This window comes from Molothrus ater, chromosome 30 (assembly GCF_012460135.2).
Source record: "Molothrus ater isolate BHLD 08-10-18 breed brown headed cowbird chromosome 30, BPBGC_Mater_1.1, whole genome shotgun sequence".
In the NCBI taxonomy this organism is placed as follows: domain Eukaryota; kingdom Metazoa; phylum Chordata; class Aves; order Passeriformes; family Icteridae; genus Molothrus; species Molothrus ater.
The window spans coordinates 1,389,387-1,410,198 of NC_050507.2; the positions used below are offsets into that span (position 1 = coordinate 1,389,387).

A 20,812-nucleotide genomic window follows, 5' to 3' on the forward strand; every position below is an offset into this window, starting at 1 on the left:
CGGCCCGCCCCGGGGCGCTCCTTCGGCCGCTCCGACCCCCGCGCCCACCGGAGCGGCGGGGGCAGCACGGGGCACGGCCCCCTCGGGGCCGCTAGGGGGCGCTGCCGCACCGCGGTGCCACCGGGGCGAACCGAGAGCGGCGGGGCCCGTGTTTGCCGGGGCTGGGGATGCGGTACCCGGACTGGGGATGTGGTACCGGGGCTGGGGATGCGGAACCGGGGCTGGGGATGCCGTACCGGGGCTGGGGATGCGGTACCGGGGCTGGGGATGCGGTACCGGGACTGGGGATGTGGTACCGGGGGTAGGGATGCGGGACTGGGGGTGGGGATGCAGGACCGGGACTGGGGATGCAGGAACAGGGATGGGGATGCGGTACCGGGGCTGGAGATGCCATATCGGGGCTGGGGATGTGGTACCGGGGGTAGGGATGCGGGACCGAGACTGAGGATGTGGTACCGGGGGTAGGGATGCGGTACTGGGGCTGAGGATGTGGTACCGGGGGTAGGGATGCGGTACCGGGGCTGGGGATGCGGGACCGGGACTGGAGCAGGGCTGCGGGGTCCCCGCGTTTCACCCGGCGCCAGTGGACTCTCGGTGCTGCCATTCCGAGCATCAAACGCGCCCGGGAGCCCCGTGAGCGCGGCTTGTCCACGGCGTACCGGGACATCCCGGGAGAGCGGAAACTCGTTCGGGACTGGCAAGGGGCTTCCCGGCCTCCCCACGCCCCCGTAAAGGACGGTCTCGAGTGGGGAGGGGGCTGTGGAGCCCTGGCCGGGACCCACGCGTGGGAGGAAGCAGAATCGCACCCGCTCCCCGAGTCCTGTGCGAAGTTTGAAGAACCGGCCCCCAGAACCCCTCCAGCCCACCGGGTTACACCGCGATTTTTGCCACCCCGGCACTTCTGCAGGGGCGGCGTCCCGGGGGAACATCTGGACCTTCTCCCGAACATCTGGCGCCGCAGCAGCCTGAATCACTCTCTCCCCCCCTGCAGCTGCCTGAGCGGGGTGGGGCGGAGCAGGCGTGTGACATAATTAAAAAAACATATGACATCACGCCGAGGGGTCGCATGGTGCCTGATGACGGCGCCGGCACCGCTGCCCATCTCCCTCCTCGGCCCCCGGCCCTGGCAGGCAGCGGAGTGGCCACTGGGTGACGTCACGGCTCTGGCTCTGACGTCACGGTTCTCAGTCAAAGCCGGAGTTGGGTGAGTGATGGCGGGACCCCCATGATGGGAATCCGCTGTTCTGGACCCCCGATCCTGAACCCTGCTCCTGTAGCCCCCGCAGGGACGGCTGGGGGGACAGCGAGGGTCCTGGGGGGTGACAGCTCTGGGGGGTGATGAGGAACCCCCTGCCTTGGGGCGACAGTGAGGGTCCTGTGCCCTGGGGAGGGTCACCCCTACCTTGGGGGGACAGTGAGGGTCCTGTGCCCTGGGGAGGGTCACCCCTGCCTTGGGGGGACAGTGAGGGTCCTGTGCCCTGGGGGGGGGTCACCCCTACCTCGGGGGGACAGTGAGGGTCCTGTGCCCTGGGGGGGGGTCACCCCTGCCTTGGGGGGACAGTGAGGGTCCCACTGCCCTTGGACATAGCGAGGGTCCTGTGCCCTGGGGGGTGACAGGGGACCCCCTGCCTTGGGGGAGACAGTGAGGGTCCCACTGCCCTTGGGACATGGCGAGGGTCCTGTGCCCTGGGGGACAGCGAGGCTCCCAAAGCCCTTGGGGATGCTGATGGTGTTGCTGTCCTGGGAGAATGGCGAGGCTCCTGATGCCTTTGGGGACGGTGAAGGGACCGGGACAGCGAAGGTTCTGCAGCTCTGAGAGGGTCCTGTTGCCCCTGAGGTTCTGCTGTCCCGTCCGTTTCTGACCCGCAGCCGGTACCGGGTGCCGGTAGAGGGGAGCTGGGCCGCCCCAGCACCTGGGGGCCACCACAGCAGGGCCGGGCCGGGCTCTGGAGCGGCATCGCGGGCTGGTACCGCGTGTGAGCACGGGACACGCAGCGCTGTCCCTGCCCCTGTCCCTGTCCCTGTCCCTGTCCCTGTCCCTGTCCCTGTACCACACCGGTCCCGGCCCCGGTGTCCTGCTCGTACCATACCGACACCGGCACCGGACCGCTCCCGGACAATACTGACACCGACACTCCCACCCAGAGATCCCACGGGATCTCTGCCCGTACCATACTAACACCGATACCGACACCGGCACCGGACCTCTGCCCGTACATTATTGACACGGACACCGGAGCCCTGCCTGGACCATACCGACACCGATACCGGTACTGGACCCCTGCCTGGACCATACGGATACTGATACCGGTACCGACACCGGATCCCTGGCCGGACCATACCCAGACCGATACCGGTACCGACACCGGACAGCTCCCGGACCATACCCAGACCGATAGCGGTACCGACACCGGACCCCCGGCCGGACCATACCCAGACCGATAGCGGTACCGACACCGGATCCCTGACCGGACCATACCGATACCAATACCGGTACTGACATCGGACCCTCTCCCTACCCACACCCACCGGGGGGCGCAGCCCCGGCCCCGCACGCGCATGCGCGTAGGACCCCCCCCCAACGCCACGCGCGTGTCGTCCCCCCCCCCCCCCCCCTCCCCGTTCCCGTCCGCGGCGGCGGCGGCTCGAGCCCGGTGACGTCAGGCGGGCGGCGGCGCGTTCTCCATCTCCCCCCCCTCCCCAAAATCACCGTCCGTCCCTCCCTCCGCCGCGGCGGCGGCGCGCGCAGACCCCCCGCCCCCCCCATCCCCATCCCCCGCCACCGCCCCCCGGCCCCCGCCGCCGCCGCCGCCGCCGCCCAGCCCGGAGGGTCCGCCCGCCCCCCGGCCCGGCCCGGCCCGGCCGCCGGCCCGCCCCCGCCCGCCCCCCGCGGATGTCGGTGCGCGGGCCCGGGACGCGCCGCCCCACGGGCAGCACGGCGTGAGGAGCCGCCGCCGCCGCCGCCGCCGCCGCCGAGCCGCCGAGCCGCCGGCATGGGGCCGCTGCTGGCCCTCGCCGGGAGCCTCCTGGCCCTGCTGGCCGCGCCCGCCGCCCGCGCCCTCGAAGGTGAGTGGGGGGCGGCGGGGCCGGACCCCCGCGGGGCGATACCGGCGGGGAGGGGGAGGCGCCGCAGCCGCTGTCGGGGGCGCGGGGCTCGGTCGGGCCGGGGAGGGGGCGGGGGGCGCCGCCGTGACAAAGCAGAGCGGGCGCAGCCCGGCCCCACCGCACCGTGGGGACACCGGAGGGACCGGGGGGTAACGGGGAGCTGCGGGCCGGGCTGGGGAGGCGCGTCCTCCCCGCACCCCTCCGCAGCGCACGGTGCGCCCCCCGCTCCGTTCCCCCTGCAGCCGCGGGGGCCGCTCGCTGGCGCTCCCCGTTTTCTCCTCTTTGCCCGTTCCCGTGGCTCCCACCCGCCCTCCATCCCATTTTCCTCTGGAATCCAAAGTTTTCCCCGCAGCCAAGCGGGAAAGTTGGAGCTCAGCACCGCTGCGGGAGCCGGGACTGGGGGGTCCCGGTGTCCCGGGGGGTGACCGGGTCCGGGGTCCCGGCGGTCCCAGGGGTGCCCGTGACAGCCCGGCCTCGCCCCACGCTCCCCCTCTTGCATAACCGGGGCTGCTTCTCCCGGAGCCGCGACGCCCGGCTGCGGAGTTTGGCTGTGACCGGGCCTGGTGGCACTGGGAATGTATTTATCCAGCCAACCGGGGCTGTCCGTTCCCCCCATCCGCGTGTCCGTTTGTCCAGCCTCCCCCCCCTATCCGTCCATCCAGCTCCTTGCCAAACCGCTCGTTCCCAAGCCGTGCACGTCGCGTTCCCGGCCCTTATTGATCTATTCAGTAAATACTTGAGCTCGTCAGCTCCATGGCCGGGCTGGGAATGTGCGAGGGGCCGCTCTTGGCAGCGCCCGTGCTCCGCGCTGGCAGCGGCTCCAGCCGGGAACCGGCGGCCGTGGCGAAGTTCTCGCAACGCTTGGACGCTCCGGGGCTGTTTTTCCCTTCAAAAGCAGCGAAATGGGGGAGTTTTGGCTTTCCTGTGACGGATTCCCCTCCGTCCTCACGGGAATGGCCTGGTAAAACGAGAGGCCGGAATGATGGAAGAACGAGAGGGGGTTGGTTTTTTGGTTTAGGGGGAGGTTTTTCTGTCCCGTTTCTTTGCCCACCTCGGAGCAGAGAGGGAGAAGGGATTTGGTGTCGTGGCAGTGGCAGCATCTGACCCGTCGTGTCCGAGGGATGGAGGAGAAGGAGGAGGAGGAGGAGGAGGTTTGGGCAAACGCCAGATCCCTGCCCCAGATTCATGTCTGGGGCTGCAGGAGGCCGGAGCCTGTGGTTTCCATCCTCCAGCCCCTCCTCACCCTCTCGGGGGTGTGTGGACACTTGATCTGTGTCCCTTGGAGGGAGGTGACAGCAGCGGGGGCAGCTCAGGGCACCCTTCAACCCCCCCTCGGTGGCACCTGCGGGGCTGATTGAGCCGGGCGAGCTGGGCAGTGCAGGTGGCCAAGAGCTGAGCCCTCTGGGGTCACCTCCCTGGGGACACGAGGTGTCGGTGGCACTCGGAGGTGGCTCGGAGCAGCCGGCGGATCCAGAAGTTGGTGGGGGCGGAAGGGAGGCAGCGCTCATTGCATAAGCTGCGTTGCCTTTGGAAACCAGGCTGCGGGAAGATGATGAGCTGGAAGGGAAGTTCTTCCATCCTCTTCTCCACACGCCAGGAGCTGGAGTGGGGCAGAGGACACTCCTTCCTCCCTGGTGCATGTCCCCCTCCTCAGGGGCTCCTTTTTAGGGGATTGTGATGGGGTCCAGGTGCTGTCCCACCGCCTCGCGGTGATGGGAGCTGTGTGAGGCTGTGGGTGGGGAGGATGTGGAGGCACCACAAGCACGTGGTCGGGTCGGTTAAGGGGCAGAATGTGCCACCAAGGTGCCACCTGAGCTGGTGCCTCAACCCTGGTGGTCCTGGCTGGGCTCTGGCTTCCCACAGTGAGGCTCTGGGAGAGGCCAGGAGGTCATTGAGAGCAGGGCGCAGGTCCCCATCCTTGTCTGGAGAGTTAATTCCTCACACTCACAACCTCTGTTTTGCAGCTCTGGAAGCTCTTTGCTTTTTCCTGGAGGAGAGAGGAGGACGAAGTCCAGCCGTGGGGCGGGAGGAAGCTCTTCCATGGGGAACAAAGGGCACTGGTGTGCAGCTCTTGCCTGCCCAGTCCTCTGCCACTTGCTGGGGTGGTGTGGGGCACCCCAGAGCCCCAGGAGCGGAGTGAGGGCAGGCAGGGATCACCCTGTTCCTGTTTTGGAAATACCTGTGGTTGAGGCTTGCTGGGATGTTTTGGTGCCGCGCTTCCCTCTTGCCACCTTGGTGGTCTGGCACGTCCCCTTGTGCGTCCCTGCGTGCCCAGGTGTGTTCCCAGGTGTCCCCACCTGTGTTCCAGGGTGTTTTCCTGTGTGTTTTTCCGTGTGTGTGTGTGTGTGTGTGCACACGTGTGGGTGTGCACACGCTGCTTCCCTCAGCGTGCAGGGACACGCCCGGAGCTGCTCTGGGTTCAGTGGAGGTGAAGAGTGAAGGTTTGAGGTGCTGGGAGGAGAAGGAGCTGCTGGAGGGGCAGTACCTGAGGGGTTCCTCTGTGCAGTGTCCAGAGGAGTGGCCATCATTCCCGTGTGGAGCATTTTAGCATCCCATTTTAATTTTTTTAGGACAATTGGGCTTCCAGCAGCCCTGTGGAGCTCTGTCCTGGCATGAGAAGTGCCTGGTGCTGCTGTGGTGTCCAGTGAGAGTTCCCAAGTGCTCCCTGGCACTGATGGGGCAGCTCTGGAGCATCCCTGGCAGCAGTGCCAGCTTTGGGCTGAAGCCCAGGTGTTGCTGTGGGAGTGTCCATCATTCCTGTGTGGAGCATTGTAGCATCCCATTTTATTTTTAGAGCATCCCAGCAGGACAATTGTGCTTCCAGCAGCCCTGTGAGGCTCTACCCTCATGTGAGAAGTGTCCAGTGAGAGGTCTGACCACTGACCTCTGGCTCCAAGTGCTCCCTGTCCCTGATGGGGCAGCTCTGGAGCATCCCTGGTAGCGGTGCCGGCTTTGGGGTGAAACCCAGGAATTTCTGAAGCTCCTGAGGCTCAGTGGGCGCTGTGGGGGTGGGAGCAGCTGTGGCAGCCCCCTCTCCTTCGGTGTCTCAGCCCCACCACTCGCTCCTCGTGTTCTCTCCCCGCTGGTTCCATGTGCTCCGGGGGAGCCTGAGAACCGGCAAGGAGCGGGGGCTGCTCCAGCTGGTGATGCTTTTCCTCCAGTGTTAAAAACTGGGTAAAAACTGTGTTTTAACCAGTGCTAAAAACTGGTTATAAACTGTGTTTTAACCAGTGCTAAAAACTGGTTATAAACTGTGTTTTAACCAGTGCTAAAAACTGGGTAAAAGCTGTGTTTTAACCAGTGCTAAAAACTGGGTAAAAACTGTGTTTTAACCAGTGCTAAAAACTGGGTAAAAGCTGTGTTTTAACCAGTGTTAAAAACTGGTTTGGGATGATGGGGAGAAAAAACCATCCAGGTCCTCCCTGTGCCTTCAAGGCCCTGGTTCCTGGAGGAGCTGGCTCTGGCTCCAGATGTTGTCCTGTGGTTTCTCTTTGCCCCCAGCCCATGCTTGACCTGTGGTCAAGCTTTTCCTCCAGTGTTAAAAACTGGGTGAAAACTGTGTTTTAACCAGTGTTAAAAACCGGGTGAAAACTGTGTTTTAACCAGTGCTAAAAACTGGTTATAAACTGTGTTTTAACCAGTGTTAAAAACTGGTTTGGGATGATGGGGAGAAAAAGCCATCCAGGTCCTCCCTGTGCCTTCAAGGCCCTGGTTTCTGGAGCATCCTCCTCAGATGTTGTTCTGTGGTTCCTCTTTGCCCCCAGCCCGTGCTTGAACTGTGGTTGCCCAGTGGGGCTGTCCAGGCTCTGCTCTGCTGCATTCCCCTCTCCTCTCCTCACAGGAACAGCAGGATTGGAGTGGAAAATCAGAGCCAAATGAAGGGAAAAGCTGTGTAAACCAGCTGCTGGGTGGGGTCCTGAAAACAGCCCTGGAGTCAGCTGAGGGGACGGGGGTGGTGGCACGAGAAGCTGTGAGGAGAGAGGCTTGGCTCCCAAAATCCGTCCTCCCACTGCCTGGGGTCAGGGGGTTTGGGCAAAGACCACGGCTCCTTCCCCCTCCAGGAGGGACCTGGCTGCCCCTCAAGGCTGTGACAACATCCAGGTCACCTCCCAGTGCTCACTGAAGAGGGGAGGGGGATGGAGGGTGGGCAGGGTGAGGGTCAGGAGCCCTTTGGGGAGGAACTGGGAGCACTGGTGGCATCTGTAGAGTGGCAGGGTGAGGATATTGGGCACTGGGGTCTGTGCCAGCACTCTCCTGCCTCGTGGCTGCCCAGTGTGTCCCATGAGGCTCATCCTGGTCCAGCAGCCCTGGTGAGGAGGGATCTGCTCTGGCTGTCAGGTGGATCCTGCTGCTGAGGATTTGCCACCATCTCAGGAGCACTGGGATGCTCCACAAGGAGTGGGACAGCTCGTGGGGATGGTGTCCCCAGCAGGGCTTGGCTGCTCTGGGAGCTGTGCCCGTGTCTGTGACCCCCCCAGAACACCCCAGGGATTTTGGCTGTGCCTTTGGGGAGCTGTCCCAAGCCCTTGGGTGGTGTTTTGCAGGCAGCACGTGGTTCTGCAAGCGTCCTTTGACCAGCAAGGGTTTGCATGGGAGGTGCTTCCCCGAAATCACAGCCAGGGCCGGGCCCTGGGGGCCTCGGAGTGCCCGGGAGAGGGGAGGACACACAGGACACACAGGATGTGCCACATCCTGCTGACTCAGCAGGGCCATCAGCCCGCGGCTTTGTCATGGGGCAGGAGGTTCCTCTTCCAGGCCTGGGGATGATTTCAGTTCCCAGATCCTCTCCAAGCATTTTCCTGGAGCAGATCAAACCTTTCTTGTGCCCTCCCAGACCTCCCAGCCTTGAACCTCTGTCTGTGAGAGCTGCCTGCCAAGCCCAGAGTCCTCTCCCAGCTCACCCATGGGGCTCCACTGGGATGAACCCAGTGGTCCCAGCGTTGGGAAGGGGCTCCTTGGAGTGGGTGCTGACCCCAGGAGTGGCAGCTGGCTTGGCCTGAGAGCAGTGGATGCATCAACCTCTTTCCTCCCCACAGTCCTCCTGCCTTTGCTACTGAAATCATCCCCACGCCTCTTCCAGGCCCGAGGATGATTTCAGTTCCCAGATCCACTCCAAGCACTTTCCTGATGCAGATCAATCCTTTCTTGTGCCCTCCCAGACCCCCTAACCCTGATGGGGTCTGAACCTCTCTCTGTGAGAGCTGCCTTAAAGCCCAGAGTCCTCTCCCAGCTCACCCATGGGGCTCCACTGGGATGAATCCAGTGGTCCCAGGGTTGGGAAGGGGCTCCTTGGAGTGGGTGCTGACCCCAGGAGTGGCACCGAGAGCAGCAGATGCATCAGCCTGTGTCCTTCCCACACTCCTGCCCTTGCCAGGCAGACAGGACCCTCCTTGTGCTGCATTTTATCTCCATCACCTCCCAGAGAACGTGTCCAGCTGTGTTCCCTCTCCAGGAACTTGGGCTTGGTGGCCCATGGTGCCTCTCAGAGTGCCCGGGGCCGTTTCTCATCCATCACTGCCATCCTCAGGCTCTCCCATCTCCCAGCTTGTTCTCCAGGGGATGCTTTCCCCCCTCTCCTTGGGGTTTTGCAATCCACCTCGAGCTATTTACAGCCCAGGTTTTGCTGCTGACTGAACTTTCCAGCCCTTTTCCTGGGCTGCCCGACCTGCCGGCTGCGGCCGCACCGAATATTTTCAGCATTTTCTAACTCGGCTCAAACTCGTTGTTTTCTTTGCTGTGCAACTTTTTTTTTTTTTTTTTTGGAGAAAAACACAGGCTGGGCCTTGAGGGTTGGTCTAGGATGTTATTCCGTCGTGAGAGGTTGAGCTCCCCAAACGCGGTCTGGCCATTTTTAGGGCTAAATTTAGACTCCAGTGTCCTTCTTGAGGCAGGGAAGGGAGCAGGCTGGAGAGCTGCAGTCATGCAGATGCTGTGCAGGATCACAGACAGTCCCAGCACCTCTCCTGGGGTTGGCAGCAGAATTCTTGGATAATGACCTTGCTGGCAGCTCCGAGCTTCTCCAGTGGGACTGTGCTTGCAGTGCCACCGAGGGGACGGATGGGAAGAGCATCCCGGGCTCCAGGGAGTGTCAGGAAGGTGAGAGCAGCTCTGTGATGTCCAAAAAAATGTGTGGATTGGGGCAGCAGTGGGGATTGTGGATGTCTGGGAGGGAGGCTAATTGAGTTGGAAGTTGCATCTTTAATTGAGTGGACTAATTAGGCTTTTGCCAGATGGTGTTTCTCCAAATGAGACCACGCTGAGGATGGGCAGGTGTTGGGGGTCACATCCTGGGGGGCAGGCAGGTATTGGGGGGGGGTCTCATTCTGAGGATGGGCAGGTAAGGTTTGGGGGGCACATCCTGGAGGGCAGGCAAAGTTTGGGGGGCACATCCTGGGGGGAAGGCAAAGTTTGGGGGGCACATCCTGGGGATAGGCAAATATGGGGGGGGTCTCATCCTGAGGATGGGCAGGTGTTGGGGGGTACATCCTGAGGATGGGCAGGTGTTGGGGGTCTCATTCTGAGGATGGGCAGGTGTTGGGGTCACATCCTGAGGATGGGCAGGTGTTGGGGGTCACATCCTGAGGATGGGCAGGTGTTGGGGTCTCATCCTGAGGATGGGCAGGTATTGGGGGTCTCATCCTGAGGATGGGCAGGTGTTGGGGGTCCTGAGGATGGGCAGGTGTTGGGGGGTACATCCTGAGGATGGGCAGGTGTTGGGGGTCTCATCCTGAGGATGGGCAGGTTTTGGGGGGTCACATCCTGAGGATGGGCAGGTTTTGGGGGGTCACATCCTGAGGATGGGCAGGTGTTGGGGGTCACATCCTAAGGATGGGCAGGTGTTGGGGGGTACATCCTGAGGATGGGCAGGTGTTGGGGGGTACATCCTGAGGATGGGCAGGTGTTGGGGGTCACATCCTAAGGATGGGCAGGTGTTGGGGGTCTCATCCTGAGGATGGGCAGGTGTTGGGGGGTACATCCTGAGGATGGGCAGGTGTTGGGGGTCTCATTCTGAGAATGGGCAGGTGTTGGGGGTCACATCCTGAGAATGGGCAGTTATTGGGGGTCTCATCCTAGGGACAGGCAGGTGTTGGGGGTCTCATCCTGAGGATGGGCAGGTGTTGGGGGTCTCATCCTGGCTGTGCCAGAGGTGGACAGGTGGGGGTTTCTGCTGAACTGAGGGGTTGCAGGGCCAGGAGGTGGAGAGGAATCCCTGCTCTTGCACTCAGGGCTCTGCCATCCATCCCTTGCTGACTGAATCGAGGAGGATTCCAGCTGGGGGAGGCTCTGGGAGCCATCCTGCTGCTGCCCCCATGCCCCAGCACATCCCTGGGGGTGTTTGCCAGGCAAAACCTGAAATGTGCTGAGAGCTTTGAATGGCATCAATCTCACCCATTTACCTGCAGCTCGTTCTTTGTGGGCTGCTGCTCCAGGGTCACAGCTGACCCAACAGCATGGCCACAGCTGGTGCAGGACTGTCTGCACCCCCTGGCCCTGCAAAGGACCCAGTTGTCCCTTCTGGTGTCCCCTCCCTCTGCTCCCCTGTGCCCTGCATGCTGGTGACTTTGTCAGAACTGGAATGTCGTGGCCTAAAAGGTGGCACAGGGACACAAATCTTCATCCCTGGGGAGCAGCAGGATGCCCCTGTGCCCACCCTGCCTCTGCCAGTGTGTGCCCACCCACTCCAGCCTCCTGCTTTGCCAGGATGTGCTGCCAAGGCATCCCCAGAGCTTTGCCCTCACTGGGGCCACGCATTTTTCCTGTGCCCCTGCTGCCGATGTCACCAGCCCTGGGCTGTGCCTGGCTCTGTCCCTGCCAGGAGAGCAGCTCCAGATGATTTATGCCACTTGAGGGGGGCACAGACACCCCAAACCACGATCCAGCTGATCCTCTCTAATATCATCCTAATCATTAAGAAGCTATGAACCAGCATTTGCCTTTTAAGCTAAAGAAAGAGCAGAGTGAGGATATGGGGTATGCCTCAACTAAACCCCAACCCCTGATTTTTTATCATGCTCACTTCACGACTTTAATTATCCAACCCAAACCTCTGTCATTCGTATCAATAAATGGGAATGGTCCCATCCTCTCCAGCCACCGGGAGCTGCTCCCAGCGCAGGGAAAAAGCTGTGAAACGTTTCTGTGGTGCTTTTGTATTGTTTGGAAAAGGAAGCACTGTCCCTGCCAGGAGAGCATCTCCAGATGATTTATGCCACTTGAGAGGGGCACAGAAACTCCAAACCACGATCCAGCTGATCCTCTCTAATATCATCCTAATCATTAAGAAGCTATGAACCAGCATTTGCCTTTTAAGCTAAAGAAAGAGGGATTCCCCCCCTCATTAATGGTATGCCTCAACTAAACCCCAACCCCTGATTTTTTATCATGCTCACTTCACGACTTTAATTATCCAACCCAAACCTCTGTCATTCGTATCAATAAATGGGAATGGTCCCATCCTCTCCAGCCACCACCGGGAGCTGCTCCCAGCGCAGGGAAAAAGCTGTGAAACGTTTCTGTGGTGCTTTTGTATTGTTTGGAAAAGGAAGCACTGTCCCTGCCAGGAGAGCATCTCCAGATGATTTATGCCACTTGAGAGGGGCACAGAAACTCCAAACCACGATCCAGCTGATCCTCTCTTAATATCATCCTAATCATTAAGAAGCTATGAACCAGCATTTGCCTTTTAAGCTAAAGAAAGAGGGATTCCCCCCCTCATTAATGGTATGCCTCAACTAAACCCCAACCCCTGATTTTTTATCATGCTCACTTCACGACTTTAATTATCCAACCCAAACTTCTGTCATTCGTATCAATAAATGGGAATGGTCCCATCCTCTCCAGCCACCACCGGGAGCTGCTCCCAGCGCAGGGAAAAAGCTGTGAAACGTTTCCTCCCGGCGGGTACCGTGGTGCTTTTTGTATTGTTTGCAGAAGGAAGCACTTGGCTTTAATACTTCCCGCTCCAGCCGCCTTCCCAGCGCCCGGGGCGGATGCTCCGGGGCACCGGGCGTGGAGCAGGGGCGGTGCCGCCGCCGCCTCCGCCCCGCTCCAGCCCCGCATCCTTGGGTCGGTGCCCACGTCCGAGGCTCCGCTTCCTGCCGCAGCCCCCGGCCCTTCCAGATGGGTTCGCTCAGCCTCTCCTCTGCCGGCCTGCAGCGTGTTTTCCCCCGGGAAAAGTGAATTTGGAGCCTGGTTTAGTCACCAGTGCTGTGCTCTCCTCCCTGGCTGCTCTGATGCCCGTCCCTGTGCTCTTCCAGCTGTATAAAATCCTAAATTTTCTTTCCCTGCAACTTACAGAGGTGAAGCCTCTCCTCTGCCGGCCTGCAGCGTGTTTTCCCCCGGGAAAAGTGAATTTGGAGCCTGGTTTAGTCACCAGTGCTGTGCTCTCCTCCCCATCCCATCCCTATGCTTTTTCAGCTGTATAAAATTCTAAATTTTCTTTCCCTGCAACTTACAGAGGTTAAAACCAGTGAAGCCTCTCCTCTGCCGGCCTGCAGCCTGTTTTCCCCCGGGAAAAGTGAATTTGGAGCCTGGTTTAGTCACCAGTGCTGTGCTCTCCTCCCCATCCCTATTCTCTTCCAGCTGTATAAAATTCTAAATTTTCTTTCCCTGCAACTTACAGAGGTTAAAACCAGGTTAAAATCAGGGTCCCTGACCTGCAGGAACCCCCTGGGAGCATCTGGTGGAGATGCCAAGGGGTCAGGCAGAATTTGGGACGCAGCACCAGCTCAGGGCCGGCTGTGCCAATTCCTCTTTCACCATTTGCACCAGTTACACACAGATGGGACATTTCACCGTGCCAGGGATGTTTTTCCAGTGCAGGACCTGCTTTTCCAGGATGTGCTGTCAAGGAATCCCCAAAGCTTTGCCCTCACCAGTGCTTGCTGTGCTGGGTGACACTGGAGCTGTGTCCCCATGGGTTTGGTTTTGGGGGCTTGGATGGGAATTGGTGACAGCCAAAAGCTGTGGCAGGAGCAGGGCAGGGCCATGGTTGTTGTCTGGGGTTGTTATCCCTGGAGAGACCTTGAGGTTGCAGGAGATTTGTGCTGTGCCATGGTGGCTCTGTGACCTTGTGCTCCCCAGAGCTGGGAGATGCTGAGGTGAGCCCACATCCCCAGGGGACATCAGGAGGTGACCTGGAGGTTTGGAACAGGTCTGGATCTCCATGCCCTCGTGTCCTGATGTTCTCCAGCCTCTCAGAGCATCTCCTGGGGGGTGACCCTGCCCTGGCTGGGGTGGGGACCCCAATGTGCACTCCAGTGGGAGATGCTGAGGTCCCCAAGGAACCCACATCCCCAGGGGACATCAGGAAGTGACCTGGAGGTTTGGAACAGGTCTGGATCTCCATGTCCTCGTGCCTTGGATGTTCTCCAGCCTCTCAGAGCATCTCCTGAGGGATGACCCATGTGCACTTGAGTGGGAGATGCTCTGAGGTCCCCAGTGAACCCACATCCCCAGGGGACATCAGGAGGTGACCTGGAGGTTTGGAACAGGTCTGGATCTCCATGTCCTCGTGTCCTGATGTTCTCCAGCCTCTCAGAGCATCTCCTGGGGGGTGACCCTGCCCTGGCTGGGGTGGGTCTCTCCCACTGGTCCTGTTCCACACGTTCTCCCATTATTGCCCACCTGGACACTCCCCATGGCGAGGGACACCCGTGGATTGGGAGCCACAGTGAGCACCCACAGGTGTGGCCACCCCAAGGATCTCAAACCCACCCCAAGGATCCCAAATCCCAGCTGGATCATCCCTGGCTACGTTCACACGGAGCAGGTGGAGCCGAATCCAGAGCAACTCCCCGCGCTGCTCGGGAATAAAAGTCCCTTTATGCCGGAATAATTAGTGTACTCAGAGCATGCTAATTATTCTGGGATAAAAGTGACTTTTATTCCAGCAGAGTGTCCTCTCAAAGGGCCCTTTCTGCCCGCTCCCAGGGCACAATAGCTGCTCTGCTCCGTTTCCCCATCCCAGACAAAGTCCTTATTTGCGGACGCAGCGAAATTGAGTTGACTAATGAATTAAGGCCAATGGTTCTGGCCGGGCTCCAGCCCTTTGAAAGCCTTGGCGAGCTGATGCCCGGCCTGCTGGGAGGAAGCACAGACCCTCCTGCCCCACCAAGCCCCTGGCAGCCTCCTCTCCCCATCCTCCCTCCCAGCTGCTGGGATGAAATGCCTATTAATCTGTGCTGTGGAATTGCTTTATTCCAGGGCTCTGGAGGGAGCCTTATCAGCTCCAGCCACAGGCCATAAATAACCACGGCGGATCCTGTTTGGGTTCCCAACTGCCCAGGGTATAAACATCCCTCTCCTATTGCTGGAATTAAGGCTGGGCAGGTAGGGGAGGTGGGGTCCCCTTTTTTCCTTCCTCCCCATCCATCCTCTGAGGAAGGAAAAAAAAGGGGGACATGGGGCACCCTGGCGGGGATTGAACCCCATCCAACTGCACCCAGAGGATTTAAGCCCCTTTTTCCTGGCTGTAAATGCTTTTTTCTTCCTCTTTTTTTCCTTCCCCCCCCTGCTTCACCTCGCATTTTTTCCCCATTTAAATTGCAGATAAGCTGCAAAAAGAATAATACCCAAAAAAAACCGGGATTCTCCCTTGAATCCCCTTTGGCTGTGGGGTTGGAGCTGCCCCTCCCCACCAGTCTGGATGATCCAGCTCTTTTTAATTTTTTTTTAATTTTTTTTTTCTTTTTTTTTCTTTTTTTTTCTTATTTTTTTCCTCTTTTCTTTTTTTCTTTTTTCTTTTGTTTTTTTTTCTTTTTTTTCTTATTTTTTTCTTTTTTCTTTTTTCTTTTGTTTTTTCTTTTTTTTCTTATTTTTTTTCTGTTTTCTTTTTTCTTTTTTCCCCTTTTTTCTTCTTTTTTCCCCTTTTTTCTTCTTTTTTCTTTTTTCTTTTTTTTTCCCCATTTTTCTTCTTTTCTTTTTTCTTTTCTTCTTTTTTCTTTTTTCGTTATTTTTCTTTTTTATTTTTCCCCTTTTTTTTTCTTTTTTTTTCCCCCTTTTTTCTTTTTTTTTTTTCCTTTTTTCCTTTTTCTTTTTCCTTTTTTTTCTTTTATTATTATTATCATCCCCATTTCTGCCAATGCCGGACCTTTCATTTCATCTGCCTCCATCTCCTGCCATTTTTCAGCTCCTTTTGCTGCGGACTCTCGCTGGGGCTGGAGGCGGGGAGGGGATCTCGCTCCAGCACGGCTCCTGAATTTGGTTTAAAATGCAAATCTTTCCTTTATTCCCTTTTTATTCCCTTTTTTTTTTTTTTTTTTTTTTCTTTTTAATGGATTTCATCTGAAGGCGGCGGAGCCGCTGGAGCCTGGGGAGCGGGAGGGGAAGGGGCTGGGCGGGATGGGGAGAGGGGGGAGCGCATTCCTCGCAGATTTCCTGATGGAAATCGCCTCCCCCCGGATGCGTTTGAAGTCAGGTGACGCAGGACGCAGCCCTGAGAGCCGCAATGTGATTTTTATACGATTTAAAAATGATTTTTATATGATTTTTAGATGATTTTTAGATGATTTTTATACGATTTTTAAATTATTTTTTTATGATTTTTATATTATTTTTAGATGATTTTTGGATGATTTTTATATTATTTTTAGATGATTTTTAGCCCCCTTCCCCCTCCTCAGGGATGCTGTGGGCAGCTCCTGCCTCCATCTCCTGCCTCCCTCGGGATGCGCTCGCCCGTCCTTCCTCCTCCTCCTCCTCCTCCTCCCTGTCCTCCCCCCCATCCTCGCTCTGCTCCTTTGTCTGGGTTTGGAGGCAGCGTTGGCAGGTCCTGGTTGATGGCAACTCCATCCCCATGACTGTGCTGGGGGTGTTGGGGACCCTGGAGCTGTCACCCCAAAGGGGGACATTGGGATGGCATCTCCTCATCCATGCGGTGCCCAGTGCAGGGATCCAGTGGCTCCCAATCCATGAGTGTCCCTTGGGTGTCCCTTGGGTGTCCCATGGGTGTCCCTTGCCATGGGGAATGCCCGGGTGGGCAAAAATGGGAGAATGTGTGGAACAGGACCAGTGGGAAAGAGCCAGGGATGTGCAGGTGGGATTTGGGGATGAGCAGAGGGTGCTGGGAATCCCATCCTGTGTGTCCCTCTGGGGTGTGACAGGGGGGTGACAGCCCTGCGTGTCCCTCTGGGGTGTGACAGGGGGGCTGGGGGCCTGCTGGGACCCCTGGAGTTGTCACCTCTTGCTTGACCCCAAAGGGGGACATTGTGATGGTGTCTCCTCATCCATGGGGTGCCCAGTGCAGGATCCAGTGGCTCCCAATCCATGTCCCATGGGTGTCCCTTGGGTGTCCCTTGGGTGTCCCTTGGGTGTCCCTTGGGTGTCCCTTGCCATGGGGAGTGCCCAGGTGGGCAAAAATGGGAGAATGTGTGGAACAGGACCAGTGGGAAAGAGCCAGGGATGTGCAGGTGGGATTTGGGGATGAGCAGAGGGTGCTGGGCACATCCTGCGTGTCCCTCTGGGTGTGACAGGGGGGTGACAGCCCTGCCTGTCCCTCTGTGTGTGACAGGGGGGTGACAGCCCTGCCTGTACCCCAGGATGGGTCTGGGGGCAGGGTGGGATCTTCCAGCTGCTTCCCACCAGCGTCATCCTTTGGTCAGGGCTGGGAACAGGGGTGGAAATCAGGGATGGAAAACCAGAGAAGCCCTGGGATGCTGGGGCTGAGCTGATGGTGGGGGTTTGGTTCTGCTTGGATTTCCTGTGGTCTCTTTGGGGGTTCCTTCCAAAAAGGAGGAGAATCAGAGTGAGCCCTGTGCAGGGCCCATCTGAGCACCCACACCCACTCAGAGCCTGTCCCAGAGCTGCCGTCCCAACACCTCTGGCACAGCAGAGCCAGGTTTTCCTTCTCCAAATCATTTTTTATTTTGTTGTTGTTTGTTTGAGGAAGGTGAATGCCTCGTGATTCCATAGTCCGATTGAAGGGGGGAAAAAGGGGGGAAAAAAACCCTGTATTTTAAAGTCAATATTTACACAGCAATGGGCTGTCCCCATCCCCCAGCTCCACCACATACCTGTGGGAATGGCCGGGAGCCCTGAGGTCCTGGAAGCTCCAGAGCAGGGATCTGGTTTGAATCTTCCCCTTTCGGAGGGGGGCCGGATGGAAGAATGGCAAAAATGCATTTGAACTGTTTTGGGATGGTGTGCTTAAATGCAAAACAAACAGCTGAGCCTTCCTTTTCCCTTTCCCCCCTGGAAAAAATGTGCCTCAGACCTGAGGGTTTGGTATTTTAAATGTCTCTATTACTTAGTTCGGCTTTTGGGAGGCGGAAAATTTGCCGGGTTTGGGGTTTGAGGATCAGCCTGGAGCTCCAGCAGCCCAGGGAGGAGGGAGCAGGATGGGCTCCAGGCTTTGGCCTTCCCAACCCCTGTCCTGAGGCTGCAGAGAAACTCCAGGACACTGGAAATTCTAAAAACCCAAAAAACGGAACAAATCCTGGGTGTTTTTTTCTATAGTTTGGGGACAAAGGATGAATGATGTGGAGGAGAGAAACGAAGCCTCAAGTGGCTGATGTGGTTTTGGTGGATTCTGTGGTTGAGTTTGTGTCTTGGGTGACTCCAAGGCTCCGTGTCACAAATTCCAAGCTGGGAAGGTCCCACGGGGGAGAGCGTCCATGAATTCCAGCCTTGATCCACAGGCAATGAGGAAGAGGAGGAACATTGGGATGAAAACCTGGTGTTCATCTTCCTGATGGAGCGGGCTCTGCCAAAGAAAAGCCAAAATTGCCCCAAACACCACAACCTGCCAAAGAAAAGCCAAAATTGCCCCAAACACCACAACCTGCCAAAGAAAAGCCAAAATTGCCCCAAAAACAACAACCTGCCAAAGAAAAGCCAAAATTGCCCCAAAAACAACAACCTGAAAAGAAAAGCCAAAATTGCCCCAAACACAACAACCTGCCAAAGAAACGCCAAAATTGCCATAAAAACAACAACCTGCCAAAGAAAAGCCAAAATTGCCCCAAACACAACAACCTGCCAAAGAAATGCCAAAATTGCCCCAAACACCACAACCTGAAAAGAAAAGCCAAAATTGCCCCAAACACCACAACCTGCCAAAGAAAAGCCAAAATTGCCCCAAACACCACAACCTGCCAAAGAAAAGCCAAAATTGCCCCAAAAACAACAACCTGCCAAAGAAAAGCCAAAATTGCCCCAAACACAACAACCTGAAAAGAAAAGCCAGAATTGCCCCAAACACCACAACCTGCCAAAGAAAAGCCAAAATTGCCCCAAACACAACAACCTGCCAAAGAAAAGCCAAAATTGCCCCAAACACCACAACCTGCCAAAGAAAAGCCAAAATTGTCCCAAACACCACAACCTGCCAAAGAAAAGCCAAAATTGCCCCAAAAACAACAACCTGCCAAAGAAAAGCCAAAATTGCCCCAAACACCACAACCTGCCAAAGAAAAGCCAAAATTGCCCCAAACACAACAACCTGCCAAAGAAAAGCCAAAATTGCCCCAAACACAACAACCTGCCAAAGAAAAGCCAAAATTGCCCCAAACACCACAACCTGCCAAAGAAAAGCCAAAATTGCCCCAAACACCACAACCTGAAAAGAAAAGCCAGAATTGCCCCAAACACCACAACCTGCCAAAGAAAAGCCAAAATTGCCATAAAAACACCACAACCTGCCAAAGAAAAGCCAAAATTGCCCCAAAAACAACAACCTGCCAAAGAAAAGCCAAAATTGCCCCAAACACCACAACCTGCCAAAGAAAAGCCAAAATTGCCCCAAACACCGCAACCTGCCAAAGAAAAGCCAAAATTGCCCCAAACACAACAACCTGCCAAAGAAAAGCCAAAATTGCCCCAAACACAACAACCTGCCCTATTTTGGGGTTGCTCCATCCCGAGGTGGGCATGGAGACCCGGAGGAGCACGGAGTGGGAATATTTCCCTCTGGAGTGGGTTTGTTCCCTCCCTTTTGTGCTCCCTTCTCCCTCAGAACATCTGGTTTGTGAATCTCAGCCCGTATTTATGGCCAGCACCATTTCCTGGCCGGGCGCCTCCTCCCGAGGAGAGGAGGAGGAGGAGGAGCTGGGCTGAGGAGGAAGCAGGGCAGGGGTTCCTTCAGATTTCGGTGCTTTGCTTCCAGTCTGGTTGGGTTTTTATGTCATCCTCGTGCATGGTCTGAAGGTCGTGTGGCCTTTGCTGCAGGATCTGCTTTCCCACCTCTCCCACCAGCCCGTTTTGGTGTCCGTTTCTTATTTTAGACCAAGAAAAATCAGATTGTTTTTGCTGGTTGTGTTTGCCAACCCCTTTCCCAGCTCACCACAAAGCCTCTGGGTGTCCATGGAATTCTGGTCCCAGGCTCTTGGTCCCCTTCCTACCTGGGGAGATGCTGCTGGGGTGTTTGTTTGCACCCTGTCCTGGAGAGAAATTCCCTTTCTTGCACCCAAATGGATTTTTTTTTTTTTTAGACCTTTTATTTGGACCATTTTGTTTTTGGACCTTTTTTATGCTCAGGCCTTTCTGTTTTTCTGGCCTTTTGGGGGGCCCTTTTTTTGTAGGGTTTGTTTTTGGCCTTTTTATATCCCATTTTTGGGAGACCCTTTTTTTTTGGGAGGCAGGGCCTTTTTTTGGGCACCTCTTTTATTTTGTGCCTTTTTGGGAGCCCTTTCCTTACGTGCCTTTTTTGTGACCCTTTTATTTCTCCCTTTTTCCTATTCTTTTAAATTTTTTTTTTACTTATTCATTTTAGTAACATTTCTTCTGCTTTTGGACCCTCCTTTGGGTGTGTTTATTTTCCCATCATCTTTTTCCCTTTTTTTTGGGGTAGGGCCTTTTTTGGGCACCTCTTTTATTTTGTGCCTCTTTGGGGGCCCTTTTCTTACATGCCTATTTTGTGACCCTTTTATTTCTCCACTTTTCCTATCCCTTTTTATTTTTTTAGCCACATTTTAATGCCATTTTTTCTCCTTTGGGTGCATTTATTTCCCCACCATCTCCCTCATCTTTTGGCCCTTTTTTTGGGGAGGGGGTAAGACCGTTTTTGAGACCCTTTTATTTCTCTGCTTTTCCTATCCCTTTTTATTTTTTTTGGCCACATTTTAACGCTATTTTTTCCTCCTTTCAGACCCACCTTTGGGTGCATTTATTTCCCCACCTTTCCCCTTCATCTCTCACCTATTTTGACGAACCTCTTCCGTGTTTTTAGCGCAGTTTTGTCCCTTTTGAGCCCCCTTTTGAGCCGGGGTCTCTCTCCTCTGGCTGCCAAGGCAGGGACGTGTCCCTGCAGCTGCCCCAGCTCCGCTCTGAGCCGCCCATTGTGTGTGATGAAGGCTCCTTTATTCCCCATCCCCGCTGCTGAAGGGAATTTTGGCTCTGTGAGAGGGATGCATGAACACAGACACCTTCTCTGATTGTCCACCTGGCACTGAGGGTGTTGTACCCGCTGGGAACGCGCCGTGCCAGGACAGGGAATGAGCAGGGAATGCTGAGGAGCCTCGGGAGCGATCGCCTCCCATCCTTTCCTTGCCCTGAGCCGCGGTTCCTGTGGCTCTTCCCGTGCTTGGGAATGGTGGAAGGGGTGGGTTTGGGTGGGTTTGGGTGCCCTGTGGTGGTGAGGAGCTCTCTGGGGTCATCCTGCATGGATCAGCTCCTGTCTGGAAGGGCAGGTGTGCTCAGGATGGCCTTTTGCTCCAGGAATGGTGTGGCCAGCAAGACCAGGAGGTCATTGTGCCCCTGAACTCAGCACTGG

At 56.9% G+C, this 20,812-nt stretch overlaps 1 protein-coding gene across 5 annotated transcripts in view; it reads left to right on the top strand.

Moving 5' to 3' along the window:
• The first annotated feature begins 2,957 nt into the window (after positions 1–2,957).
• LRP1 (LDL receptor related protein 1) overlaps positions 2,958–20,812 on the top strand; it is a 120,741-nt gene continuing 102,886 nt past the window's right edge. For 4 of the 5 annotated variants that reach the window (XM_036399995.2, XM_036399997.2, XM_036399996.2 and 1 more), the window contains exon 1: positions 2,961–3,066. In XM_036399995.2, the coding sequence (XP_036255888.1) occupies positions 2,994–3,066 (73 nt within the window). In that variant the 5' untranslated portion in view covers positions 2,961–2,993. Of the gene's footprint in view, positions 3,067–20,812 lie in introns of all 5 variants that reach the window. The other variant, XM_054517729.1, reaches the window with a different exon arrangement.